At 43.8% G+C, this 27,386-nt stretch overlaps 9 protein-coding genes and 1 non-coding gene across 10 annotated transcripts; 6 read left to right on the forward strand and 4 right to left on the reverse strand.

The window, feature by feature from the left end:
* Positions 1–326: 326 nt before the first annotated feature.
* On the forward strand, positions 327–1,261 carry IL334_003944 (peptidyl-prolyl cis-trans isomerase; the record flags this gene model as incomplete). Its single annotated transcript, XM_062935668.1, has 6 exons — positions 327–370; positions 439–467; positions 549–710; positions 841–863; positions 931–1,153; positions 1,218–1,261. 6 exons carry the CDS (start codon positions 327–329, stop codon positions 1,259–1,261), a joined length of 525 nt encoding a protein of 174 aa, XP_062791719.1.
* An 869-nt stretch (positions 1,262–2,130) lies between these two features.
* On the forward strand, positions 2,131–5,168 carry IL334_003945 (uncharacterized protein; the record flags this gene model as incomplete). The annotated part of the gene is made up of 11 exons (XM_062935669.1): positions 2,131–2,220; positions 2,333–2,409; positions 2,477–2,595; positions 2,715–2,794; positions 2,864–2,953; positions 3,068–3,308; positions 3,420–3,544; positions 3,700–4,041; positions 4,104–4,498; positions 4,562–4,717; positions 4,787–5,168. 11 exons carry the CDS (start codon positions 2,131–2,133, stop codon positions 5,166–5,168), a joined length of 2,097 nt encoding a protein of 698 aa, XP_062791720.1.
* A 550-nt stretch (positions 5,169–5,718) lies between these two features.
* On the forward strand, positions 5,719–7,330 carry IL334_003946 (uncharacterized protein; the record flags this gene model as incomplete). Its single annotated transcript, XM_062935670.1, has 9 exons — positions 5,719–5,741; positions 5,808–5,824; positions 5,909–6,158; positions 6,358–6,404; positions 6,541–6,576; positions 6,642–6,703; positions 6,768–7,002; positions 7,131–7,205; positions 7,281–7,330. 9 exons carry the CDS (start codon positions 5,719–5,721, stop codon positions 7,328–7,330), a joined length of 795 nt encoding a protein of 264 aa, XP_062791721.1.
* A 315-nt stretch (positions 7,331–7,645) lies between these two features.
* Positions 7,646–7,760, forward strand: IL334_003947. The gene has a single exon (XR_009999590.1). It is a non-coding gene; the product is annotated as a 5S ribosomal RNA (ribosomal RNA).
* Positions 7,761–8,437: 677 nt separating this feature from the next.
* On the forward strand, positions 8,438–9,946 carry IL334_003948 (uncharacterized protein; the record flags this gene model as incomplete). The annotated part of the gene is made up of 8 exons (XM_062935671.1): positions 8,438–8,770; positions 8,840–8,871; positions 8,951–9,063; positions 9,125–9,241; positions 9,305–9,377; positions 9,433–9,689; positions 9,762–9,868; positions 9,932–9,946. The coding sequence occupies 8 exons, from the start codon at positions 8,438–8,440 to the stop codon at positions 9,944–9,946; spliced, it is 1,047 nt and encodes a 348-aa protein (XP_062791722.1).
* A 271-nt stretch (positions 9,947–10,217) lies between these two features.
* On the reverse strand, positions 10,218–11,368 carry IL334_003949 (uncharacterized protein; the record flags this gene model as incomplete). The annotated part of the gene is made up of 3 exons (XM_062935672.1): positions 10,218–10,402; positions 10,532–10,815; positions 10,902–11,368. The coding sequence occupies 3 exons, from the start codon at positions 11,366–11,368 to the stop codon at positions 10,218–10,220; spliced, it is 936 nt and encodes a 311-aa protein (XP_062791723.1).
* Positions 11,369–11,731: 363 nt separating this feature from the next.
* On the reverse strand, positions 11,732–12,952 carry IL334_003950 (uncharacterized protein; the record flags this gene model as incomplete). The annotated part of the gene is made up of 4 exons (XM_062935673.1): positions 11,732–11,919; positions 12,017–12,282; positions 12,394–12,781; positions 12,847–12,952. 4 exons carry the CDS (start codon positions 12,950–12,952, stop codon positions 11,732–11,734), a joined length of 948 nt encoding a protein of 315 aa, XP_062791724.1.
* Positions 12,953–13,202: 250 nt separating this feature from the next.
* On the reverse strand, positions 13,203–19,862 carry IL334_003951 (uncharacterized protein; the record flags this gene model as incomplete). Its single annotated transcript, XM_062935674.1, has 28 exons — positions 13,203–13,499; positions 13,572–13,597; positions 13,666–13,840; positions 13,892–13,940; positions 14,009–14,242; positions 14,308–14,417; positions 14,486–14,512; positions 14,580–14,648; positions 14,711–14,816; positions 14,881–15,447; positions 15,501–15,562; positions 15,619–15,684; positions 15,737–15,836; positions 15,895–16,032; positions 16,094–16,230; positions 16,294–16,752; positions 16,808–16,905; positions 16,969–17,152; positions 17,213–17,272; positions 17,327–17,578; positions 17,649–17,725; positions 17,783–17,975; positions 18,040–18,070; positions 18,123–18,335; positions 18,452–18,677; positions 18,764–19,179; positions 19,282–19,644; positions 19,726–19,862. 28 exons carry the CDS (start codon positions 19,860–19,862, stop codon positions 13,203–13,205), a joined length of 4,872 nt encoding a protein of 1,623 aa, XP_062791725.1.
* Positions 19,863–20,225: 363 nt separating this feature from the next.
* IL334_003952 (uncharacterized protein) lies at positions 20,226–23,551 on the reverse strand (the record flags this gene model as incomplete). Its single annotated transcript, XM_062935675.1, has 12 exons — positions 20,226–20,302; positions 20,401–20,876; positions 20,937–21,221; positions 21,276–21,511; positions 21,567–21,797; positions 21,861–22,589; positions 22,641–22,698; positions 22,747–22,825; positions 22,880–22,969; positions 23,026–23,193; positions 23,273–23,324; positions 23,399–23,551. 12 exons carry the CDS (start codon positions 23,549–23,551, stop codon positions 20,226–20,228), a joined length of 2,634 nt encoding a protein of 877 aa, XP_062791726.1.
* A 463-nt stretch (positions 23,552–24,014) lies between these two features.
* IL334_003953 (uncharacterized protein) lies at positions 24,015–27,125 on the forward strand (the record flags this gene model as incomplete). Its single annotated transcript, XM_062935676.1, has 13 exons — positions 24,015–24,096; positions 24,156–24,306; positions 24,361–24,388; positions 24,450–24,726; positions 24,785–24,929; positions 24,984–25,021; positions 25,075–25,238; positions 25,309–25,575; positions 25,644–25,868; positions 25,938–26,109; positions 26,178–26,392; positions 26,445–26,495; positions 26,565–27,125. The coding sequence occupies 13 exons, from the start codon at positions 24,015–24,017 to the stop codon at positions 27,123–27,125; spliced, it is 2,376 nt and encodes a 791-aa protein (XP_062791727.1).
* Positions 27,126–27,386: the final 261 nt, after the last annotated feature.

Consider the following 27,386-nt stretch of genomic DNA (forward strand, 5'->3'; position numbering starts at 1 on the left):
TGACGCGATGACGGGGTGGAGTTCCTAAACGAAAGAAACAGAGAAAACAGAGAAAATCCCCCCTCTTTCCTTCCCCCATAGGGTTATCATATAAGAAACAATCCATCGAATTCCATCTCTTCTTCCATCACTTTCCTACTTTAACCGTAATACACCGCCCAAAAAAAAGCATCGTAAGTTGCAGATCCTGCTGGCTCTCGATCGCCTTTCCAACAGCTTGCAGGCTCATACTTACCAGTATTTGATTTGCTTCTGCTTCTCGCATCTAACCCCTCTTGTCGCTTAATCCGCTTGCATCAACACACGTTCAATTCTCACCTTCTCAAATGTCTTTCGCTAAACGATTCATGTCTTCCGCCAGCACAATGTCGTGAGTAACTCTGATCCTGTTGTTCTGCCATTAAGCGTCGTACTGACTTCCTTTTTTCTGGATTTCAGCTCAGTATACTTTGACGTCGCTATCAACAGTGAGTATTGTTGACGATCAATGCATTGACAGCCGCGGAAATGACCAAGATGTACGATTGCTGATTGCCATTATCCTTTAGACGCCCCTGCCGGCCGAATCACCTTCAAGCTCTACGACGACGTTGTCCCCAAGACCGCCGCCAACTTCAGAGCTCTCTGTACCGGTGAGAAAGGTTTCGGTTACTCCGGATCTGGATTCCACAGAGTTATCCCTCAATTCATGCTCCAAGGTGGTGACGTGAGTTATTTTCATCTATTCAAGAGTTACGTAGCTGATCTTTCATTGCCTCCAACAGTTCACCAGTAAGTCTTAACGCATACACTTTATAGAAGGTCGGTTGTTCGCTTTACTAACTATTGTTCTTTGCAAAGACCACAACGGTACCGGTGGAAAGGTATGTCAAATACCCATCTATCGAGACATTCCTGTTATCTTCTTTGCTGATCGAGTATTGCCTCTAGTCCATCTACGGAAACAAATTCGCCGATGAGAACTTCAAGCTCAGACACGACAAACCTTTCCTTTTATCCATGGCCAACGCTGGACCCAACACCAACGGTTCTCAATTCTTCATCACCACCGTTGTCACTTCTTGGTTAGACGGTAAACACGTTGTTTTCGGTGAAGTCACCGAAGGTGCCGATCTCGTCAAGAAGATCGAGTCATACGGTTCCGACTCTGGTAGTAAGTTTACCGTATGCTCGTATTTCGATAGATGGCAGTCGTTAACTTCAAACCGCCATTGCAGAACCCAAGGCCAAGGTCACCATCTCTTCTTCCGGTACCGTTTAAGCTTTGTTAAAAGGACTGTAAGGATGAAGAATGATCGTAATGTCGCGTGGAAGTATCAAAAAAGGAAAGCAGAATTAGCAGAGCAGAAATGCATAAATGATGTTGATGTTTTATATGTCCACTTGCTCATTTTCTTGTTGAGCAAACGGCGTATGATTTCAGATTTATCCCTTGAATTCACCTTTCATTGATCTGTTGATCATTTGGCAAGAACATTCAAGATTTCCTACAAGATTCCCTACATACAGCATAGAGCTGAATCTCTCCATCAGCAATAACACATCTGAAACGGGTAGCATGATTGCCATGGGCTAATTCTCCATTGTCCGTCGAAAACGGCACAAGTTTCATAACCAGGATAGTGATTGAATTGTAATCCTATTGCGACTTGCCCAGAATGACATTTCCTATCATCGCCAAAGTTTATTCGTCTCCTCCGTCTCGGGCGACGTCTCCAGCCTGAAGGAAAGGTAGACATGCGTTGAGATTGAGACTAGACTGAAAAGATGACAGGGCATGATTCAATCAGAGCTGCAGCGAGTATTGTATGTTTGATTGGACACGAAGATGAATCAGAATTCTTGAATGCAACGGTTCATTATGCCAGAGGAGCACCGCTCAGTTCACGAACAATTACTCTGCTGTGCCACATCTCGTGTAAATTGATTCCGCTGCACTGTAACTGAACAACAAAGAGTTGTGCATGTGGAGGAGGTACACTTTGATTAGTGCAGTGAATTACAACCGTATATCCCCGGAGAGCTTGCTTATCAATAACTACGTTCAAGTTAGATATACGTCCACCAAGTAAGGGTATCAAATATTAGAAGAGAGCAGCCACATAGGTAGCCTGTGAACTAGTCATCAAGATGGACGTCATCAAAGCTGTCCAGACCTACATCATGAAGATGATCACAGAAGTACCGGGGATGAAGGTGTTGTTGCTTGATGCCCATACTGTAGGTCGTTGAACTGCTTCCACAAGTTTAAATATAAAAGCGGCTCAATTGAGTATTATACTGGCTCCTTTTGATGGTCAAACAATGTGCTGACGCTTCCACTTTCATATAGACACCAATAGTATCAATGGTTACCACTCAATCTGAACTACTAGCTCATGAAGTTTATCTAACGGATAGAATTGACAAGTAATTATTTGCGGAAGGCGGCATGCAATCACAAAGCAGTTAGCTAATATGATGACCTCCTTCATAGTATAAGCCGAGAACCTCTAAACCACTTATCTTGCGTCGCATTCCTATCTCCAAGTGAATCGAGTATAGAAGCTGTTAAAGCTGAGTTGAGTAAACCTAGATATGGTGGATATTGGTTATGTAAGTTGGTGCTGCTAGTTTCTTCATATCGTTCATCTTTGCAGTATTATGGACAGGTCCTTTTCATGCAAATGACAGAAAAGGTAAAGTAGGCTAAAAGATACAATGACTCACTCTAGATTTCTCAAATACATTAACGAAGAGTCAGATCGAAGATATGGCTTCGGTAGACGAATTTGAGGTAGTAAAGGAAGTCCAAGTATGTCAATTTTCCGTCGTTTTGAACCCAGCGAATTGATATGGAGCTTATGGATACATTGGATTCTAGGAATATTTCGCGGATTACCTAGCTCAGTATCCTTCGCATTTCAGCTTGACCCAATCCTCATTGAGTGAAGGAGGGGATGGTCCTTCTAACGTAAGCACCTGTTCATCTTGGCTTCTTTCATCACCATCGTACCTTCATCTTAAACGCCATACCAGACTTTTCATCTGTCCGTTGCGATTCCCTTCACTAATCCCCATATATCAGCCCCCAATATTTCTTCCTCCGCCAATGCATCTCCCTCCACCAACACTGTCTTCCCATCTCAAAGCGATTTTGGCAGTATTACTTTCACTCAAGAAACGACCTGTAATACGATACGAAAGAATGTCTTCGGCCGGTAAAAAATTAGCAATGGAAGTTCAAGCTTCCATCACAAATCCGCCTTATAGGGAATTGTTCGATTTCAGAGGAACTCATGGGGCCAATCCGTTACTTCTCATTCTGGGTGAGTTTGTCTTCTACAGGCCTGCAAATATTGCAAGTAATGACGGGTCTTCCAACCCTCGTCTTACACTGGTATTGTAACGTTCGTACTAATCAGGCTGCGCTGGCTTAGATCGAAGAAATGATCCAGTCACTCCTCTCCTTTCGCAATGGACGTATCAGGCTATGGTACATGAATTGTTGGGCATCAATAATGGTCGAGTGAGGATTGACGGCGAGGAGAAGATTGAGCTGAGAGTAAGTTGAAGGACACCACGTACGGGATATCTTCTGTGCCCTTTTCCTTCCTTGATGATACAGAGATTTGATCATTTCATGAAGTCCAGTATTTGGAACATGGTCGGATATCCCACTCGCTGAATCGCTGACAACGGCCAAACTTGACATCGCAGGATATAGTGCTGTCTTCGTCCTCGGATCCATTCTTCTCCCAACATTTGTTCGCCAATTTTGGTGATCTAGGAGCAGCCATTTCGTCATACGTAACAGAATACCAATCTAAGAATTCAACGTTGGGATCCGCATCAAATCCAAACTCAAGGATCGAGACTGTTGCAGATATGAAAAGGTTCGTCGAAGAATATCCTGAATTCAAGAGACTAGGTGGAAATGTTACCAAACATGTGACGTTGGTTGGAGAGCTGAGTAGGTTGGTGGAAAGAGATGGATTATTAGAATTGAGTGAAACAGAACAAAGTTTAGCAAGTGTTGAGAGTCATGCTCAGGATTTGAAGGTGGGTCACTGACAAAGCCATTGTGAATTTGGTTCATGCTCATTCAACTGTTCTTCTCTCAGTCCGTTCTTACTCTGATATCCACGCCAAAGATACGACCAGCCAACAAACTTCGTCTAGCGATTCTATATGCCTTGAGATATCAAAAGTTAGTGGGAAATCAGATACCCCAAGTCATCGATAGCCTGATCTCAAACGGGGTTTCGGCCGATAAAGCTAGATTAGTCTACGTGATGTTGAACTTTGCAGGAGCCGATATACGTCAAGACGATTTGTTTATGAATGAAAATTTCTTCTCGAGGGGAAAATCAGCCTTAAAAGGATTAAAAGGTGTCGAAAATGTTTTTACCAGACATGAACCTCATCTAACGCAGACATTAGACCTGTTGATGAAAGGTAGATTGAAGGAAGGAAGCTATCCTTTTGTGGACGGGGACGAAGGGGCTAGAAATCAGAGGCAAGCTTTGTCACCTCCTCCAAGTAGCCAAGTATGACTTTTGCTGACCTAACGCACACACAGACCCCAAGATATTATCATATTCATGATCGGAGGGACGACATACGAAGAAGGTCGAGCGGTAGCATTGCTCAACCAAAGATTAGCAAATGACACTGCAGGTGGGCCAGGGGGCACAAGGATTCTTCTGGGTGGAAGCATGGTGCATAATTCTACCAGGTGAGTGCGATGGACCCAAGACGCGATTGCGTTGCTTAACCATAGATCCTCAACTGAATCACGTTGCAGTTTTCTAGATATGGTAGAATCGTGTGCTCTGCATTACCCTGAATCCATATATTCACCACCAATGGGACAACCAGCTTTATCTTTACTTTCTTCAGCAGCTGCAACACCTATACCTTCTTCAACACCTGTACAAGGTGGACCATCGGCTTTACCGTCAATCAATCTCCGTGCAGGAGGATATGAGCTTTCAGTCGGCGGAGCAGCAGGATCAGGGTTGTACCGAACCAATCAAGAAGGAGGGGCCAATTTCGAACTGCCTAAGATGGATGCTGTAGCCGGGGTAGCAGGTGGAATAAGAGATGGTGCAGGTAGGTTATGGGGTAACGTAAGGCAAAGAATGGAGGAGAGAGTCAGTAGAACTGGTTCACCCCAAGGTCGATGACAGGAATGAAGTCCTTTGTATGTTTTGTCACGGACATGTATGTTGTGTATATAACACCTGTGTCTGCCATTTGTATCGCCCAAAACAGACCTACCACAATTGTCAATGTCAACATTCACAAGGAGGTTTCTTTCACAACTGACATTCGCTGCATTTTGCGAAACCAACGGCTACCTCCGTTATATTTGTTATCACGATGAATCACGTCGTCGGTAATCGGGATGATTCAGGGTTAACATAGCTAGTTATTCGGAAAACATCAGTAAAAGGAGGGGATCCCATTATGAGATGTACCCGGATGAATCGGTGAAGCATGCACCGAAAGGAGCACCCCTCACAAAAGATAATGAAATTCTGGAATCTCTGGAATCACAGTATCTAATTCTGCTCTATTGAGTTTAACAACATCGAACCAGAAAGAAAAAGAAGAAGAAGAAGAAGAAGCAAAGAACATATGTTCAGTAAATTTGGTTTATTCAAAAACAAATATAACCCGTTACTTTCTCTCAATAGTTCTCATAGACAAATAGCATTTAAACAGATCAGAAAGATGTCCGTTTTCAATACTGATAGGTAAGGATACGTCTCTTGTCTCACATCATAAACGACGATGATTGACTTGCAATATGTTATATCTAGACTAGTGGGAAAGACCGGTACGTCCCTTCGCTCTTCCCCTCTTCCTTCATCTCGGAAAGGGGGATTTGACCTGAGAATATCCACTTACCCGTTCATTATAGTTTTGATCACAGGCGCATCAGCCGGTATCGGAGCAGCAACTTCGGTTCTTTTCGCCAAGACAGGTGCCAATTTAGTTCTCGTAGCTAGAAGAGCGGAGAATCTCAAAGCTGTTAAGGCGAAAGCCGAAGAAGCTTACAAGGCAGTTGGAAAACAAGGAAAAGTTATCCTTATCGAAGCTGATGTCCAGAAATTTGCGGATCTGGATGTCATTCCTGAGAAAGTCAAGAATGAGGGTCTGGAGGTTGATATGTGAGTAAGGCAGCGTCCAGTCTCAGGACTATTGAACACCCTTGAGAAGATGAAGCGGGCGGGACGCGAGGATCTCAAAGGGACCAGGAAGGATTGAGAAGAGCTCTATCTACGATTCACATGGACAAATGACAGAACGCTGCATGAACTCGATTGGCATCATTGAAACCGGAGATCAATTGCTAATGACACTTCGCAGCCTCGTCAACAACGCCGGTATGGTCAAAGGTACCGAGCACGTTGGTGGTGAGTAGAATAACATATCTTGGGCTCAGATATTCGCATTGAGCTGACTTATATCTTCCCTTTCGCAGATATCTGTGAGCGAGACTGAAACTTTGCTCTGCAGATGACTATTTAGCTCAATCAACATTTTTTGTAGCCGACGCCGACATCACTCAAATGTTCGACACCAACGGTGAGTATAGCGGTTCAACCCCTACTTCCTTGTTAGATCTAATTAAAAGGACTGTGATGAAACAGTCCTCGGTTTGATCCATTTAACTCAAATATTTGTAAAGCAATTCAAAGCCAAACAAGCCGGTGTAAGCTCTTCCTATCACCTCTTATCTCATTTGTCCTACCACCCTACTGACTCGAGTGATATAGACAATCATCAACCTCGGTTCAATTGCTGGTCGAGAGGCTTATGCTGGAGGATCAATTTACTGTGCTACAAAACACGCTCTTTCAGCATTCAACGGAGCTTTACTCCGTGAACTCGTCAATACCCCTATCAGAGTCATCGAAATTCAACCTGGTATGGTAGAAACTGAATTCTCAGTAGTAAGATTTAGAGGAGACAAAGAAAAAGCAGACAGCGTTTATAAAGGATTACAACCTTGTATGTTGAATTTTCCCGCATATTGCATTGGGGAAGTCTCGTCTTTGTCCTTGACGACTGGATATTCAACGTTGAAATCTATAAGATCAGAGAGCTGATTGTATCGCCTTGTTGCTCATGTATATTAGTGGTAGCGGAGGATATCGCTGAGGAGATAGTTTGGACCGCTTCAAGACCTCCTCACGTCAACATTGCTCAGTTATGTAAGTTTTGCCTCCTCCCTCCCAGTCGGATTATCGGTAAAGTCTATACTGATATCTGTGTGCGCACCTTCACAGTCGTGCTCCCTGTTAATCAAGCGACTCCTACACTCAATTACAAGAAATAAATGTGTCATAAAGCGATGCATGCAGTGGACGAATCATACAGACATTGCTAACACCTATGCATGGTCGTGAACTCACCAACTAACAGACCAATTCGTGTTTTCCTACACGAAGGCATATTTACGCAGGATTATGAGACCCGTCGCCTGTGGCTAACGTAGCATACTTTCACACGAAATCGGAAGAGAAACTTGATCATCGAGGCGTCAGGGTAGGATACGAGCGACCAATGAAATCTCAGCTTAACAACTGCGAAAGCGAACGCACCCTTCATTGCTGTGTCGTTACATAAGGTTGCTCTCATGATGACTTATATCTACGGCCATAGAAGCTAGAAAGCATCGCATCCCGTCAGATCTGCGCAATTAAGCTAGCTGTCGCTCGGTCAGTACCATCGTGGGGGACCAGATGGGAATCCCGGGTGTTGTAGTTTGTCTTTTCTTTTTGAAAGATCTGGGACATGTCATGGTCATCCAAGAAATGAAACAAGCGACACCGGGCTGAAGACAAAGGGACAAGTAGGCATTAATGGGGTGGAAGAAAAGTGGCGAATGAGCTCGACTTCGCTGGTTATTGAGCTTGTTCCCCCGGTCACAGAGGATCTTCTGCAGTTCTACAAAACATCAAGATACAATCAAGTTAGGATTATTTGGCTGCTCACCTGATCAGATTCTGGGGCACAACGGAAAGTGTATATCTCATCAAGGGATAATAAGGGGTATTCTTGGCATACAGTCCAGACTTCACGATACTTCAACATTCTACGTAAATTAGTAAAGGAGTTGAGGGTTAATCGACTAATGAATGAAAGGTTAATCATATGATTTGCCCATCTTCCTTTGAAATAAGCAGGGGTACGAGTGAGGGTGAAAGGACGCGATAAGCGGAAATCAAGCTGATTGTGAAGACCTTGATGACCGGTTCATTCAGTAGATTTTCGTATATAAACTTGGCTTTCTGAGATATCTACATCTGAATTCAAATTTCTGCATTATATCTTTTTTGTACAGAAAGCTAAGCAGCATATAAGTTTCAGTCGATTGGCTCTTTTTTTTTCACTTCTCTTTATTTGTACTATATTGATTGATACACATTCGTTATTGACTAGAATGTCACCAAGTCTTACTAGCATTTTGTTCTTTTTAGCTTCTCAAGCCACTTTGGCACTCTCCGCACCTCGACCTCTTATTCCTCGACAATCGGATAACAATGCAGTTCAAACCTATACTTCTGCCAACGGATATTATATCGCCGGTATAGGTGTGGATAAACAATGTCTTGCACCTGCAGATTCACCCCCTGTCGCCAACTCTCAAATTATCATGACAGATTGTCAGAACGCTACTACCTGGAACATCCCTCTTAACGAATCGTATGTAATTCATCCCGATACTGGATTGGTTTTCGACCTCGGACAAGCAGATAACGGAGGTAACATTACCGTCAGTCTTCGTATCTTGATTTGGAACGGAAGGATTTTACTTACGACCTTCTTCGAATACCAATCTTAGCTTCAACAAGCGAGCGATTCAGCAGCCCAGATGTAAGTAGTTGTCTCCAATTACAAGATCGCAGATCCAGAGATTAAAAGGGCTGATTCGCTCACCTGTACTTCTCCTCAGCTTCCAATACAGTCCCGATAATCGACTATCATCAGTAAACCATACCAAATGTATTGACCGAGGTCAAGATGGACCTCAAGTATGGGACTGTTACCCTCAAAATACTAATCAAGGTATGTGTATAGAGATGGAATATCCATCTGGCAGATGTTAATTCCGCTTGACTTCCCGTAGCTTGGGCGATCCGTAAGACCGCTGAGCTTTCAGATCTCAGTAGTGTCCCTCATGCACCTGGCGATATCTCTCCTTCGGGAAAGAGCTCGAACGGTAATACCTTGAATTTTCTTCACCGTAAATCAGCCTTTCCATGTTGCCATGTGCTGAATGCTAATGCGTTACAACCTCGCTTGACAGCTCAAAATAGAACCGACATTTGTGTAACGGCGATCAAAAACTCGACCGGTGAGCTGCAAGAAGGTTTAGCTTTGTAAGTTTACTTATAATTATTGAAGGGGCAGAAGCTGATGCAGACCGCCAAACAGAACCTATTGTTTTGGACTGGCCACCACAAACACACCTCATGAACTCATGGAATGGGAGCTTCCCTATGACAAGGAAGGTTTAGTTCGCCTTGGGCAATCTGGCTACTGTCTCGAGGTTGGCGCCTACGATAACAGCGCCTACAAAGTAGAGAATGGTATGGCAATTCGAACTGTGACTTGCGATGAGAACGCAGCTGGACAAAGATGGTTCTACAAAAGTGGAGAAAGATTGCTTCAATCCTGGGTTTCAGGTTCAAGTAAGCGTCCGCAGTCTGCAGTCATTACGTTCATCCCCGGTTCCTTTTTGCGCTGACACCGTGTTGTATCAGATCAATGTTTGAATTGGGCTGCCGAAGCCAGTGACGTGCAAATGGATAACTTCCTCAATCTTCGTCCCGTGCAAGTATGGGACTGCTCCAGTCCCGACGGTCAATTCGTATGTTCATCATCATCTTGCCATACCAGGTATGATTAGCTAACTACAGTATGTCTTTATCAGCAATTCTCGGTCTAAATTGGTAAACCTAGCTATGCTCGGATCGATCGAGTTCCAGCTTCAAGCTGTTCGCTATTTTAGTCTCATGAAATTTCGTATTTTTCGTTGAAACGATTTTTTGCCTTTGTCTTTAATCGGTTCGTCCTGAACTTGTGTCTCATACCCCAAAGGCTGAGATCATATATACCCGATCTTACGACTTAGTGTCATGTAGAGAGTAGTGGCCACATGCATTTTGTCTTCTGTCAATCTGCTGCACTATCCTCCCTTATTGAGAACACTACATAGATTACTCCCCCATTTTCAATGGTCCGAAAACGTGTTCCAACCTATTGACCGATTGTACAATCTCTTTATCTGTCCTACTGGTTTCAGGAATGGCTCTGTAATCTAGACTATATGGAAATCTGTCCAATGACCATTTATCAGGTTTACCCTCTTTCCGTACTTTGAGTCGAATCGTTTGTGGATTATCTACGATATCGACGAGATCAGTACGTGAGCAATCGTTGCAGTTGCATGGTGTGTGCGCGAGGGGTAGGCAGTAGAACAACGGGATGAATTTGATAGAGAAGCGGTTGACGTGAATGTTCAGATACTTACTAAGATTTGGTATATATACCTTACAATCTTCAACCTTGACTTCTCTCATTTTGTTTGATCTCCAAGGTATCATTTCATGTCCCACATTCGTCATTCTCAGTACGGTCTTTCCTGTATCCGTGGAATCACGAGGTTTAATTTGTATCATATTGATCCTAGTTATTATTTTCGTTGAAGCGATCATCATGCTTACTAGACCGAGAGTTACAAGTCCATATATCAAAGGTTGTGCGGACGAAAATAAGGCATTAGTAAAACCAAGACCTAGTCGTGATAATACATTCCTTTATTTTGATCCTATCCAAGTCAGCGAGAGTGTACATTTCTTTTGTCATCGAGACTTTTAGTATTTATGCAGAATAAGACTTACGCTTCTTTAGTTTTTCTCTCATTCTCTCTGATGATTATCTTATCCTCTTCTGAAAGTTCTTTTCTTGGTGGTTCAGGTAAGACCAGCCAAGCAAACACGAATAAGCCCCATATACCAGCGGCGAAAAGTAAAAGCGGAGGAGCGAAATCTGGTGGACGAGCAAATAATGTCCTTTGCAGTATCACACTATCTTGTGATGAAGAAGGTATCTCTTGCCATGGCCAAGGTTGGTGTAGTGGGACTGTGAGGGAAGAGGAATGGTTAGGTCTTCGAGAAGTAGTGTTGAGTAAGCTCTGCATACGCAGTGCGTAGGCTGAAGGAGATTGACTTGGATTTTGATTTGCGTTTGGATGTTGATTTGCCGAACCTCGAGTGGAGGAATGTATTGATCGAATCAAAGGTTTAGCGGACGAGGTCAGCGTACTTCGACATGCTCTGCGGATGGCAAATACGGTTCTTCTTTCCATCTCGATTCTGTTGTACGAGAATATATAACGGTAGTGCCCAGTGATGCGATTTCAATCTCAGATACACTGTGACCGTGAATCCAGACTGAAATTTCAGACTCTTCGGAGTGTCATTCATATTATTCTGAATTTATTGTTTTCGCGAATTAACGGAATCAAAATTTCCCAGAGTATTCGTGACTCCATGAATGCACATAACATGAAAGGCTATATCGGTATTGACGAGACATGGAAGGATAAAAGATCTCAGCGTAGAAGTCAGCACGATAGAAGTGATGCATGGTGTCATCCTTGACAAGAAGTTCATACAATGCTATAGATGTATTTTATGGATCTGCTGTTCTGACAATGCCTCACTTCAACCTATTTACCTTCCAAACGTCCAAAGACATGCCTTAATCTACTTGGTGAAAGTACGTAAGGTTCATCAGACTTATCAAGAGATTTTCCATATCTGGTGTCGATGATATATGGTTTCTTGTCATTGAATGATCGACCGACTGAAGAGGTAATATTGAGATTGAGGATCATTTCGCCTTGTTGTTGATGTGCTTTTGAGACCAAAACAAAATCAGCTGTCTTCCTCTTTCTACTTTCCTTTCAATGGATATTCATTGAGGTGCGTCACAGGGAGGTGTATACACTTACGTCCATCAATAGGTGATATCTGAATATCTTTTAAATTTATCCTTCTGGGTTCTTTACTCAATCTTTTCAGGATATCAGATTTACCAGTCGTCATTTTGATGTAAATATCTTCATTCCCATTTGACGACGATCTGATTTTACATTGTTCCAGTTTCGTTACTATATTTAGACATTTTCCTAATTTCCAAATTGAAAGTACAGCTCCTCCGAAAGCCCAATAAGGAGTTTGAACGTATATCAAATTCTTCACCGTTCCCCATATCCTCCTACGAATGCAAAGCGCAAATAAAGTAACGATGGATGGAATATCAGCTTTCCAATCTTCCCAGCCCCTTGTAACTGTTGGTAATATCGAAGAAGTGAGGATGACGACTTACGTTCCCCATGAAGTTTCAATAGGTGCATCCCATAATGTAGGAGGATTGGGTAATTCAGGTATTCGAAACCATTGAAATCCTACAAAAGCTACGAAACCAGCTCCCAATATCCTAATCCACGGATTGAAAGATAATGGTTTAGCAAATATAGTTCGAACTTGCGTGATACCTTCGCTTTCCTGTATTTTGGGCGTATTTGTTGACGGCGGTGTATTCCATGTCCATGATGATTCGAATTGTTGCCAACCACGTGAGGATGAAGGTGAAGATACATGGGTGGGCAAGTGAGCGGTAGCTACCGGACTTGGTCTAGGAGTAGTGGGCTGAGCTCGAGGAGGAGATGAGGGTTTTTTCATAGGTGCGAACAGGGATTGAGCAGTGGCTTTGCCTGTAAAACATCATTCATCAGTCAGCTATCGCCTCGCGAGCTTCATGAAGAGGATGGAAACCTACCTTTGCCTTTTGAAGACGCTTTGTTTTCATGTCGAACACTAACGTGTATTGCGCGGACTAAGCTTCGTTGGCGAACGAAACAACCCGAGCATTTCAGTGAACGCATGGTTTTGGGCTTCAGTGGAAGCGCCGACATGTCAGATATGCTTATTTCCAATTTTATATGTTTCACTGCTCATGAGATGTAACCACACAAACCGCTCGAACATTTTCGGTTTCTTTGGTCTTTGATGGCTTCGGCTAATGGGTTAATCAAAAGCGGAGAATGCCGATATGACCATCATAACCTTCGATGTCTTGTGCAACAAGGAGGATACAGTTGATAATGATAGTGCATGCAAATTGTATAAGTATCATTACAGCTCGTCTTCTATTCTTCTCGACTCTTCCAACATTTCTTCTATGACTTCATCATCCGTCGAATCATCGTCTACAATTTTCTCTATCTCCTCTACTTCCATCTCTTCATCGAGATCAACTTTAGATGAAGAAGTAGAGCTGTCTAAAGGGTTAGCTTCAGAGGCCAGATCATCCACATTGGCAGCTAATGCTCCACCTTCTTGACCTTCAAGTTTAGCCGCAAAAGTAGCTATTTCACGATCATATAAATCCCACTCGGGAATTTGGCGTGCTCGAACTAACTTGGGTTCTTTCTGCACGACGAAGAGTTTCAGATATCAGCTTTGTGGTATCATATTTTTAGAGACAGATTGTCTTATACTAACTGTTAGAGGGTTTTGACACAGATCAACTGTTATTATGGTCAGCTTTTTGCATCGATGAACGGCAGCAACGAGTTGAAGAAGAAAGCTGACTTACTAGTCTTAGCCGTTGTCAGGCTTTCGTCACTGCACCATGTTTGACACCATAACCAATCTTGATCCAACGACCAGATTGGAATAGTATCTTGCATCGAGTTTGGAAGATCTTGATCCAAGTTAGCTAAGGAGTTAGGATCTGCAGAAAGTGCATGGTACTGTCCACGCAGTCGGTCCTGCAACACAAGATTAGCTTGAGCTTGGTCATCGTTGAGAGATAAGCTCACTCCAGTAGCCAATTGTCTGAATCTTTTGAGATCGACTACATACAGTGCACTGAGAGTTTGTCAGCTATATTACACTTCAATCTTACCGGGAAGGTCCAAAAAATGAAGACAACTCACCTGATGTGGTATGGTCTTCCTCTCAACGCATCCTTCCAATACCCAGTCTTCCAAAATCTAAAGCCTTCCATCTCTTTTCGACTATCTCCCATAGGAGCATACCCATACACTCTCCCATGAAGATCAACATCAACTAACTCCTTCATATCGGTTCGGACAATTTGATCAGCGTCCACAAAGATGACTTTGTCAAGATCCATTGGGAACAAGACATCTAAGAACAAAATCTTATACCTATATATACACGGTATTTAGTGTAAGCCTAACATGATTGCCGTTACCAAGGAGGATGCACTCACGCCCATATAATCCTTTGCTTCTCCGTTTGAGCTCTCAGCCAATGTGGCCATTTGTAAGTTACAAATTCATACTGGAATCCGTATTCTTCTGCGAGTTTAGGAATGAACTCCTATGATGGCACCCATCAGCATACGTTGACAAGAGTATTCACCATAGGAGGGTACTGATGATACTCACAATGAAAGAAGGTGACAGGAAGTTTTCCTAGTACTGTTGATCAGCTTTCCGCGTCACAATCTCAATGAGACTACATGCGATACCTCGTACTTACAATGAACCAAAATTTGACAGTACTATCGGTATGTTTCATAACACTTAAAATCATGATTGATGCGAACCGCTGTATTCGACTTTACTTAGCTGAAGCAACACTACAATCATCTCTGAAAAGCTGAAACTCACTTCGTACAGTAATCCAGAAGCAACAGTGAATATGTTGATATCGGCATGCCTACTTTTCGGTTTCGCTGCCGCTATCTTACTTGAAAATCCAACCATGGATCTCATTCTGTACGCAATTCTTAATTAGCTCAGTTCCACTCAATACGATTCAGAAATTTACAGAAACATACCTTGAGAAGACTGCGCCTGCGAATGAATCTGGTTCCTTTTTCTCATCCTCATTCAGGACGTCTGCCCTTTCCATCCCTGGTCGACGGGTGAATCTGGGCAAGATAGTTGTCCCTTCGAAGCTATCCAATACCACACCCGGTCCAGTTATGTTCACACTGGCGCTGTCCCATCCCTCGTTCCCTACACTATCAAGCTCATATACTTCCCTCCCACGACCTGGTCGAATGGATAAATCGTATACTCCAGGGGTAGCTTTAAATTGGAAATAACCTAAATTGGCCATTACTTGAGTATCCGAAGCTACTTCGAGACCGTTTGTAGTGAGTTGTAATTGAAGACCGCGTGGAGGGGTATTACTTGATTCTCTTGCATGTCCTTCGATCAAAAGCTGCTTGAGCGAGAATGAGATATGTACTGGTGAGCGAACGTGAGAGAGCACTAGGTTATCGAGATCATAAGGCGATGTCTTGGGTGAGACGATCCACGATGGTGGTGCATCGAGACCAAGAGTGTAGATGGGTGTCGGAGGAAGATCGAGGAAAGTGACGCCAGGAGCAATAGCGTTGCTACAAGACATTAATTCATCAGCTTCTTTCGTTCTGAGGATAGGACGACTTACCCATCAACGTCGAAAGTAAGCTTTGAAGGGATCGAGGACCGGTAGAATCGCTTCAGTTTGACCTTTAATACCTGTCAGTTCAAGCTGCTCCTCTGTCTACATTTGACCGACGACATACTTCATTCAAAAAAGGTTGAGGTTCAAGATAGACCGAGATAGCCACGTTGTCCATTTCAGAGAGAGTCTACATATCCCATCAGCTGTTTGCAATGGATTCATCTCCTTGGCCTGCTCACTTGAAGAACGGTGGACCATTTTTGAGCATTCTCGGATACTGGGTCAACGATGACAGCTATGTCCAGTATAGCCTTTTCAGGATCTCCTAATGTAAAAGACCTGTTATGGACAGTATATTAGTCTCAACGTTGTGATCATCGGGAAATCGTCAGCTTACAAAGTTCTATCGTCCGGTTGTCTGTAGGACCTTCCTCTTGCGCTTTGGGCAGGAACGAAGACACCCTCTGCTGAATCGGGTTGGTATGCTGACGCAATCACCGACGAGGACACCGATAAAAGGTTGGAAAATGTGGACCTAGGGGGCGGGGGGAGGTCAGCTGAAAGTATGGTACCTGTAAAGCGGGAAGATGACTTACCTGTCGAAAACCGAGATATCATCGTACATTGTCTGGATGAGATCGATAACGGGTTTGACTCTTTTTCTGTATTCGTACAGTTCAAGAGCATCAAAATCCTCCATAATGAAGTTCTGCGATGTCAATGGGCCGACCAGCTATCATGAGCCCACATGGTCAGCTTCAGATGGAACCTTCCATTGGTCCTAAAATAAGCTCACTCTTCCATTGACTAATAAATGGGGTTTACCATCCCTCAAACCTAGCTTCTTGGCAACATCACTGCCTATTTTCCAAAATTCCGCTGCAGCTGCTACATCTACAGCCGATAATCCATCAAAAGTAGCTTTATGCAAAGGGTGGGTGTCAAAGTATTCCTGAGTGTCGTCTTGACTCATAGGGGTTGAAAACAATTTCCGACCATCAGAATCGACCTGAGCAATTAATCTCGGTTCTTTCGCAACACCGTCCCCATAGTTGTTATCTATCAGCTTGATATTATCATTGCTCCAATCCAGAGCTTGGATGATATCCAACAATTCTGCAGGGGTTGCTCGAGAGAGCAAAGAAGCAGCATGGAGTTGATATAGAACAGTAGAGAGCCGATAGGATGATCTGGGAATAGATTGATCGTCGATTGGGATATGAATAAATCCTAATCTAGTCGCTCCATCTGGGGTCTGATAGTCGATCATTCAGCTTTCAGTGATAGTTGCAGACTCTGAGTAGGCTCACTTGAAGATGTTTGAGAGCATCCTCCACTACCTTTTGGCCTTCTTTCGTATCCAAATCACCTACTACCCACATACTCAGGGGAGTGACACCCTCTCCAACTGGATCAGAAAGTAGAATTAGCGGAATACTCTACGTGTTCGGTATGTATAAAGATGACATACCCGGATATACGAAGTCGTTTGTCAATCTTTTAGTTGCGTCTCCTTGGAAGATATCAATGAGATTGAACGTTTTCAATTTGGCTTCACCTTGACCCGGATTAACGAGTTTATTCCTTCTTTTCGATGTCGAAGGCAGATCGTAGAAGAAATGTGCTAGATCCGAAGGTTGTTCCCCTAACATCAACTGGTTTCACGGATCAGTCAGCTAGGAATCATTGAAGGCGAAGGGGAGCGGTCAACAAACTTGTTCTTGTAAAAAAGCAAGTTGAGTGGCCATTTCAGATTGGACTATGGCTGTCCAATGCTGTAACGGGTCTGTATTAGTAACTTCCAATCTCTCGGAACACTCCTGACTTACTCCTCCCATTATTGTGTGCCGACCGTTGACGAACAAGTGACCCTGCGAGGATTCTTCTTTTGTAGCCATCAATCTAGCCATATAGGCTTCTGTTTTCTCAAGATGAGGGTCATATAGCTCAGTCGACAGCAACTCGTCAAATGGTAAAGCCGCCTTTGTTGAAGGGTGGACAAGGGAATCATACGCTTCTCGGACACTGTCAAGTTTGACTATTCCCGGTGTAGCGGGAGTATGAGGGGTCATGCTGATAAGCTACGCGACATTAAGCACAACGCAGATCAGCGAGGGATAATACGTTTAAGGTCGCGAAAGTTTCAATTACCGTGGTGAAGAACTCCCTGGTAGAGCCTCTTCCAAACGTTTTGACGACATAGTGGAAAATTTTAGCCATCTGGGAAGCTAGATCGTTCGTTCAGCTTGCCGGAGTCGGAAGACATATGTTCAGCGGAGACTCACAAATATCATCTTGTCCAAGTTGGAACATAGGCACGACCCCGAATCTAATGGGCAAACCACGTTGGATCATTGGACTGATTGAATTTGCAATTATATCCAATGAAGAAACTTGAGCGAGGTCGAGGACGAATATGAGGTTCCAAGTATTTTTCCGAATTGTATAGAACTGACCAGGATAATGTTGTCTGAGATACTACACGTTTTTTATCCGTCAGAAAGTGTCAAGCCGTATAGAAAATGCTTTTAGGATAGCTTACTCCTCCTGCACTAGACGGCCAATTCTTATACCTATACAGCAGCTATCAGCGAGTGATTCATCATCTTGCGCCATGTGACTCACCTCTTATCCTTTTCAATATTGTTCCAATAGACAATCACGTTTCCACCTTCGATTCTATCACTAGCATCTACCACGCCTTCTCCTGGAGAGTCCTCCACTTGTGCTTCGCCAATCACGGGATCAGAGATCAGCTCGATAGCTTGTGTGGGGGTAAGGCCAAGGGAAGTCAAAGAAAGTACGTGTTGTCGTTCTGTCCGAATGGCTCGGAGTAAGCTGGGGATAAATCAGCGCTGGTCTAGCAGATCGGAGACAGTGAGGGCATCAGGGCTAAGGTAACCGTGATATGTAAAGACAAAGGATGGACTTTTTGTATGAATTCAAAAGCTCACCCGTAAGCATCCAAACCTTCAGCCCATGCTTTCCCATTGATGTAGATCGCTTCTAACGATTTTCCTCTTTGTAACATCTGTCTAGCTTTCGTTCGGATTTCATCCGGAACTTGGACTTGTCTAGCTAATGCAGCTGAGTATTTGGGGAAATCTTGTGAGAGATGGGTCAAAGCTTCGAGGGGATTGTCCGACGACATGATTAATGTTGAAGCTTTTAGTGCAAGATCTACATATCGATCACATCAGCTTGTTTGCATCTTTTCGATGGCAGACACCGCGTCGAAGCTGACAGGTGTCAAGGTGAAGACTGACCTTTGATCTCATCACTTGTTAGAGGAGTAGAAAGATCACTCCATGGATCACTCCCTAATACATCCTCGAAAATCCCCTTTCCTCTGCCATCGGCTTTTTCTTGAGAAATGACATTGGAGTCAGTCTTCGAACTGCCAGAAGCTCTGTCGTCTACCACCAGGTAGTCGGTCTTCTTGAGAGCCATCTCGACTCCCCATCCTGATAAAGCGGTCTTTCTCTCTTGATTCCTGTTCGAGGATGGAGGAGGTAGATATCGTATTATATAACCGAAATTTGGATATTCGTTTGAATGATGTTGTAGGTAGTTTAATAGATCATTTGACGATGCTTCTCCTGCTTGCAAATACAAAATAGCTTGGAAAGTTGATGATGTGGACGAAACGTGATCGAACGGTAATGAAGTAGGTCTCATTTCGCTACATACCTTACGATATCAGCATACAGTATGAAGCGTAAGGTTTCTCTCGTCCACTATGGCCAAGAAGGATATGACGTCCAATGTTGACACAAGCACTCACGTATGATGTAAACCTTCTTCTATGCTCCATTCCAAATCTTTTCTCAGATCAGTCAAACTGCAAAAACCTTTACCTCTCCATTGAACCCAGCTATCACAACCTTCCACACCCAATTTACCTTCTTGAGGTCGAACGATACTTTCATACCACGAATATTCAGCTTCAATCCTGGGCACAGCAGTATGTAAGGACAATGCTAAGTTGAAGATCGATATTGATGATGGATTAGGTAAAAGCGAGTACGATCCAATCAGATTTAGTGTTGATGAGAGTATTTCATCGTCTGATGAAGAAGTTGGTAATGAGGATAAAAGGTGAAGTAAAGGGAAATAAGAAGAAGGTGATTCATCATATACTGTTTCACTGTAGTGATCGACATATCAGCTTATAGTACTGATGTTTGGAAGCGACCTTTGATATAGAACGGTCGATGACATTGCTCACAGTATTTCTAGTAAAAGGGGTGGTGCAGGCCAACTGGTTTCCAGCGAGATACTGACCGGAGGTGAAGCAGCCGATACATTGCTGAGGAGACCTACGAGGCCACCAAGTAGCAACATAAGACCCTTTCTCTGCCTCATTTTCGCTTGATCGTTTCTTCAGCTGGTCAAATTGGCCAGTTACTCGACTGTGCTTTGTGGAAGTCCGGTAAAACCTCTACCTTTCAAACTTCAAGTCACCTCTCTAATGAACATAAAAGAGACGAACGCGCCAAAACACAAAATCATGACGTGGCACTTCTGATCGACCATCGGACATCGCCGCTTTCACCAAGACCACCTCCATCACCTGTCATCAACAGCAGCTGTGAGCAGATAAACTGAAGGAATAAATTTGGTACATTTAGGTTGAGAAAAAGAAGTAATGCTACAACAGTGATTACGAGACGTGAATTAATATTTACAGCTAGCAGAGAACCGAATATGAAATGTGCGAAACCAACTTTACTCATACCCATTTAACGCTTCTTGCGCTTCTTCTTCAGAAATCTTAGCCACATTCGATCCTTCAGCTTCGAACTCTACATTGATATATAAATCTGATCAGCTAAAACTCTTGGTAAATCTTGTCCCGTGTTACATCTCCGCTGTCTGAACGAAAGGCAACGAGATCACTCACTTTTCCAAAAATCTTTATGTTTCCCTTTTTTGACCTTCTTCTCCAAATTATCTACTATTCCATTATAAGTTTCGACCTCTTCAAATGTGAGTGCTGTATTCCTCATTTCTTTCAGGCAATCAAGTGCGAGTGGGAAAGCTTGATGCGAGAAAGAACTTTCTATGTTTTCAGAGACGACAAGACCTAAATCTTGGATCGCTTTTCGGAATACATCACCTTCACCTTCGATCAATCGCTTGAAATCTTCCAGAGGTTGTTCATTTGAGATCAATCTACCTGGTTTAGGTTTCGCTTTCATACTAGTAGACTTCGGTAGAGGGGCTAGATCTTCGTCATCTGATTCGACGAATCTCGGGTTTTTGGCTGCTTTCGCAGGGGAAGGTCTTTCCACTTTCGGCTTTTGTGACGATGATTCACCTTTTACCGCAGTTGAAGGTGGAGCGGAAGTCTCGTCAAACAACTCATCGATATCAATACTACGCCATACGTGTTGTCAGCACATCCAACGGCCCGACAGGTAGCACATGCAGACTCACAATCCCTCATCTTCTCGTAGACCTTCTTTTTGAACCTTCTTCCTAGTCCTTGGAGCAATCTTCTTGATATCCAAGGCAGCTTGCAGTTTTTGGGTCAGGTCCTCGACTTGCTCTCCGATGTCGTCCGGGGTGTTGAAGTACTTCACCAGTTCAGGGTGTGGCGGACCAAGAGGATTTGCATCCAAGTCCGACGTCAGAGAAGCATGGAAGATAGCTTCTTTGATGCGATGGATAACCGGATTATATGATTTCTCAGGTTCAAACCATCTTGGTCCTTCCTCGTCACTGCGAGGAAGATCTTAACCTTTCTTCGCGCTGAATATCAAAGCTTGCACTCACTCATTCTCGTCAGCCATATCTTCGTCTTCTTCTTCACCTTCAACGTTCGATTTCTCTTTCTTGGCTTGCTCTTTAGCGTAAGCATCGAGATCCATAGATCCGACTAATTCATCCATCAATTCACATTGTTCCTCTGTGGGTAACAATGGATGTTCGGTGATTACTTTCCCCGTTGCTGTATTGTATGTCGTTAGAGAAGGGAACCAAAAGTTGTGTTCATCCTCAGCAAAAGGTAGCTAAAGGGAGTCTAGGGTGAGCTGGGTGATATGTCGGACTTCCTATCAAACTCACCTTTATCCAGTACATGAAATCCAGCCGTTTTCCCTCACCCGGAAATTCCATAGCTGCCAAGCAAAGTCCGATCACAGGCTCCGCTTTATCTTTCAGTACCCATCTGACTACAGCACACATCCCTCTCAGTTCCATTCCTTCTACAAGGGCAGAAAATTGTATCTGCCCTCTAGGGGATGTCAGATCCGGCCACACAAATCGAACTTCTCCCATGAGAAGATGTCGCTTGATCTATATTTGGACGAATGAGCTGTTTGTTGCCGCCAATGCACATTCCAAGGACCGTTAGCTCACCGCATCTTTAGGGAAGAATCCCAAGATTTCCACTCCTTTTCTCGTGTCCATCGGTTCAAACGTATCTGCTTCCATTGGAACCCAAGTAGAACCAAACCTCCAAGCTTTCACTATATCTTCCTTTTCCACGAATTCTTCATCTACTTCCTCGTCTTCGACTTGAGTAGCTTTTTGAGAAGCGTTGTACTGATCCAGATAATCACCATCTAATCCCTGTGAGCCCAATTGAGTAGCTGAAGGTGCCGTATCTTGTTTTTTCACTATATAAGTACTGTGGTGTTTCACATCCGCTGAGATTAGATTTGCAAACTCCTCTGGCTTAGGGATGTCACCTGTATTGTTCGATTGGGATTGGGATTGATTGATTAGACTTGACATCAATTGATTTGAGCTCTGCCTTTGTGTCCCTAAAGAAGGTCTAATAGGAGCTTGAAGATCCATAGCTGGCTTCCAAGCTTTTGATAATGTTGGAGGACGAGCTTTCATAGTCGCCTTTGAATATTTGATAGGTATAGTGATAGCTTGTTCAGGATCGACCTCAGATGAACCTATATGAAGATCTATCCCTGATACCGTACCATTAACTACTGCTGCTTTGGGTAGTCTTGATGCTTCTAATGCATCATCGAATATCTCCAACGTTGGTAACATCTCCTCAGATTCGGTGGTTTTGCTTATTCGTTCATGTAGAAGAGTAACGAATGTACGCCAAAATTTCTCAGAAAGACGCTATCCAAATGATCAGCTCGTGAAAGCAACCTCATCATTCATTCAGCTCACCTTATTCCGACTTTTCGTCTTCTCAACCGCTTCGTTCAATGGCTGGAAATCAAGTCCCCTATACCCCTATGAGCACCATTTCCCTTGATGCTGTAAGATAACTTACACTACGGATAACCTCACTCCCAGGTCATCAAATCTATCCATGGCATCTTCATATTCTTCTTGTCTGAAAGAACTTTCGCCTAGAAATCACCTTTAGCTAAGGGATTAACCATTTATCTGTCACTATGACTCACCATCAGTGATCAGTATCACCTCCAAAGCCCAACTTTTGGTATGTTTATGAACATGTATCATATCCAACGCTACCATTAAAGCGGACACAGCTGTGTTAAGACTGTCAGCTTTCAATTCGAGTTTCTTGGATTACCAGAGAGCTCACGATTCCCTTCATGTTCACCGACGTCAAGGTTCATTACTACTTCCACTGTTTTGGGTTTGGCTGTTTGTATCGCTACATCACATGAGACTGCTGCGTAGGGTGGGTCTTCATCATCTGGATTTTCAACTACAAAAGCTCGATTCGCTTGATTGTTGGTCTCTGCAACTTCTAATCAGCATCGGTTGGACAGGAGAGCGCTGGAACGCCAGCTGTAAAGTGCAAATCACAACTGGACGGCTGGACTCACTCCCACCATAGCTGAGTATACCAACCGCTTCTGTCTTCCTCCCACTGGAGATCTATGCAAGAAGCTTGTATCAACTAACGATGTCATGAGGCTACAAGTGATAGGCTATAGGCACGAAGCGCTCACTTTAGGCTCACATTTCCTCGCTACATATTCCTTGACCAGATCCAATTTCGGTTTCTTACATCCACCTCCTGGATCAGCTTTGGATTCACCCATAGACGGTGACACATCAATGGCGAACACCGAGAGTGTGTACCCTGCTCTATCAGAAGGCATAGTGACACTGTTCTTGTGTTCTCGTGTCACTGACTGATTGTGGACGGCTTCGCAGAAATAGCAACAGACTTCCAGTACGACAATATGATGAATCTGAACTCAACGTTGTAAGTTAACATTTGTTTGTTATTGTTGATGATACTCGAGTACAGTGTGATTGACGTAACCTGATCTGAAACTCCGTCATCGTTATCAGTGACAATAGGCATGAGTGTTCTGCTCTCCAAAACAGAGACGCCTAATTGCCAAGACTCCCGATTTTATAGTTAAATAGTTAAAACTCGCGTGTTTATGACGTGTAATTGATGATAAAAGCCTTTAATGAGGTGGAACAATCTAAGCTGTGTTCGAAACATACATACTCATAAATCACTCAACGTTCTCAACTATCTTTCTGTTCCCATCATCAAGATAACCCATATCACTCAATCATATCTATATTAATCGAATACATATATACAGAATGGCACGAGCAACTCTGCTCTTCCTAGTCGTAGCGCTCGTAGCGCTATCATTTACTCCACGGGTAGCGGCCTTTGGAGCGGGTGAGTTGCCCATCAGCTTGATCAACGTCAGAGCCGTGATTGACGATTTCATGGTACAGGTAACATCCCAGGATACTCTTATCTTGAGGAGAAGGCTTTCAGACATGGTGATATTGAAGATGTTATTGCAAATCTGATGAAAGCTGCTGGCGGTGGTTTCTTATCTAGGGGAACTAAATTTACCCCTCTCGACGTGAAGAGAGTTTACTTGTAAGTTGTGTTAATTGTCCCCATCTTGGAGCCTGCAGCTGACTAAATCTGTAGTGGAAATTGGTTGCGAGATTATTCCCAGGCAAGCTTGCGGTCGATCCTTAACCTCGTATACTATCAAGCTGATATGCAGTCCTTTCTAGGCAGTTGACGTTGGTGCGCTCAAGAAGACCAACCTGCAAACCATCTTGAATGTAGTCATGGTTCTTGGGTTCTTAGGCCTTGGTTACGCCACCGGTGAATTCGAAGTAACGGCAGAGAGATTAGGATGTTATCTTCCCACAGAGCATATCGATAATCCAAAGGGATATGCCGAAGGTGAAGATGCTAGACAATACGATAACAGATTACGAGGTCCAGTTGATCCTCGAGAGTTGGAGATTGATATTCAAACTGGTATGAAGAATTACATTGCAAATGGTAAGCTGAAACTACACTTACGCAGGATTGGGGTTACCTGCTAATGTACGACGAGTAGAGCATGGTGGTTGGGCTACATCGAAAGCTTTGGTTAGACAAAGACTTCAAGAAGTCATCCATTACGGTAGAACTTTCCGATCAACCGACAACAAGGCAGATTCTTATCAAGCTTTCCAATTGCTCGGCAGAGCTCTTCATACCTTGTAAGTGCAATGCCCTTGGCAACAATTCGCGAATACGAGCTGATCTGATTGAAGGGAGGACTTCACTGCTCATTCAAACTGGTGTGAGCTTGGTGAGTAGGTCAATGATTCATGATCTGAAGACAGCACTGATGTCCATTCTCAGCTCTTATATCCCTGGGATACAACAATGTTTTCCCCCACGTTGGCAGAAATACCCAAATTCAAGCTCCTAACGGTAAACGAGTCTTCCCTCTTGTCACTGGTACTTTTGGTGGAGCAGATTTCATCCATTCGGTCATGGGCGAAGCTACCGATCATCTCAGTCAAGTGTGTGCAAACCTCTTGCTCCAGCATCGGATCTTGATAACGAGCAGATACTGATCATGTCACTGTACAGCAATCCGTCTCTGATCTTACCAAGCAAATGACCAATGCTCGATCGATCTCAGAAGGTCAATCCAGCTCTGCTGATACCCTTCGACAACTTTTCTTCTCTCTTCCTGGAAGCGACGGAAGCGACATGACCAGGGAAATGGATGGCATTCAAAACATGCGAGCCGGTCAACCAGGTGGTCTCGACCCTTCTAATATGTCCCCTCAAGAACTGCACGATACGCTCTGGAAGATCTTGAGTTTCCGAGACTCGGTGATGAAGAGAATCGAGGTATGTCCCAGTCATCCGGCGTTTTGGGTTGGTCTTGAGGAGATGAGCTGATCAGAGGAAATATGCAGAACACCATTGATCGAATTCCTGGACTTTCCGGTGTTGTCGAGAAGATCTCCAACTCCGTCTCTGTATTCATCATCACGACTCTTGAGCCCTTCGTCAAACCGCTTGTGGGGACTGCAACCTCAGCTCTAGGTCAAACATCTCAAGCCGTTATTGATTCTCATGATCAGTATGAGGTCTGGAACGACCCATATGCATCTGATCCTACTCACTCTTTCTTGTCAAAGGTGAGGGCCAACCGGCCAACCGTTCTCGCTTTACTAGTTTGCCTGACTGATATATATCTGAAATTTTAGGATCACTTCGGACTCATTCTCAATCAACCTGCTGGTGAGATCGCTCAGATAATCGTGGAGTTCACAGTCAAGCTTGTCGTTCAGGCATGGGACAACAACAGTATGCCTGTCGAGCAGGTTACCGAACCTGTCCTAGAGGCTTTATTCCACCCTGACTTCCACAATGGGCGATGTGAGCTCATCTTCTTCATCGGTTCCAATCCCTTTGCGTATTTGGTAGCTGACAGCCATTTCAATCAGCTGAGATCCAGAAACGGATGCTTGATAAGATGCGAAATTGGATCGACACCGTTCACAACAAGAACGAAATCTTGAACCGATTGACTTCTGATAAAGTCAAATCTGGTGGTAACAAGCGAATCGGAGATACATCTCAAGCTACGGGTCACGTACACAACCAAATGCTACCTGAAGGTGGATTACAACAAGTTGTAGCATCTCATAACATTCATGTGGTATGTTCATTCAATTGTGGTAAACGCATTTTCATTGACCTGGTATTCTTAGCCTGGTGCGCAATACCTGAATGCTGGACAAGATTTAGTGTCTGGTAAAATGGTAAGTGCTCAAATTGCAACTCTTCACGCAACATGGAGTCACCACGTGCTGATACGTCCCTCTTTCTAGCCATGGGATCAAGGCTTTGGCTCCGGCGGACAAAATGCTTGGCGAGGAATTGACCCCAATGCGCCTGATAACGGTAACAACGGACAAGCTTCAAGCTTCTACAACGATAATCAAAATCAAAATCAATATGCTGCCACACAATCTTATCAACCTCCCCCTCAGCAATCATACGGAAGTCAAGATGGCCACGCTTCCTCTTTCTACGGAGAGAACAATTCTCAGGGATCCGGATACGGCGGTAACAGCGCTGGTAGATTTGATGCTCCTCCCCGTCAAGAGTTCAATCCCCCATCATATCATCACTCCGCACCACCTCAAGATTCATATGCTGGTCCACCAGGAGATGGATATCCAGGACAACATGGACATCACGGTCAGCATGGTGGTCATGGCGGTCCTCCCCCGCCACCTGGAGGATATGGAGGACCTCCTCCGCCTCACGGCGGATACGGCGGTCAGCCCACGTATGGAGAGCAGATGTCTCAAGGAGGGCATCACGGTCAAGGTCAATGGGGTCAACAACAACCCCCCTATGGTGGACCTCCTGGCGGGTGGCAGTGAGCGGAGACGAGTGAAGCATTCACAACATGGAAAATATAGACATGAGTTCATGGAAAGCATTTGAGGAACGGTGATGACGAAGACGAGTATTATGATAAGCACGGTATATATGTGGTAAATATCAGGTTCGAGGTAGGGGTAATATGCATAAAAGAGAATTGTTTATACAGAATGAAGAAAGCAGAAAATTGTGACGTTGTGACATCTTCTCAAAGGAAGACCCGGTCGATGTTGCCGAGGGAGACTATCATTCACCCCGAA

Source organism: Kwoniella shivajii, chromosome 5 (genome assembly GCF_035658355.1).
Source record: "Kwoniella shivajii chromosome 5, complete sequence".
NCBI lineage: Eukaryota > Fungi > Basidiomycota > Tremellomycetes > Tremellales > Cryptococcaceae > Kwoniella > Kwoniella shivajii.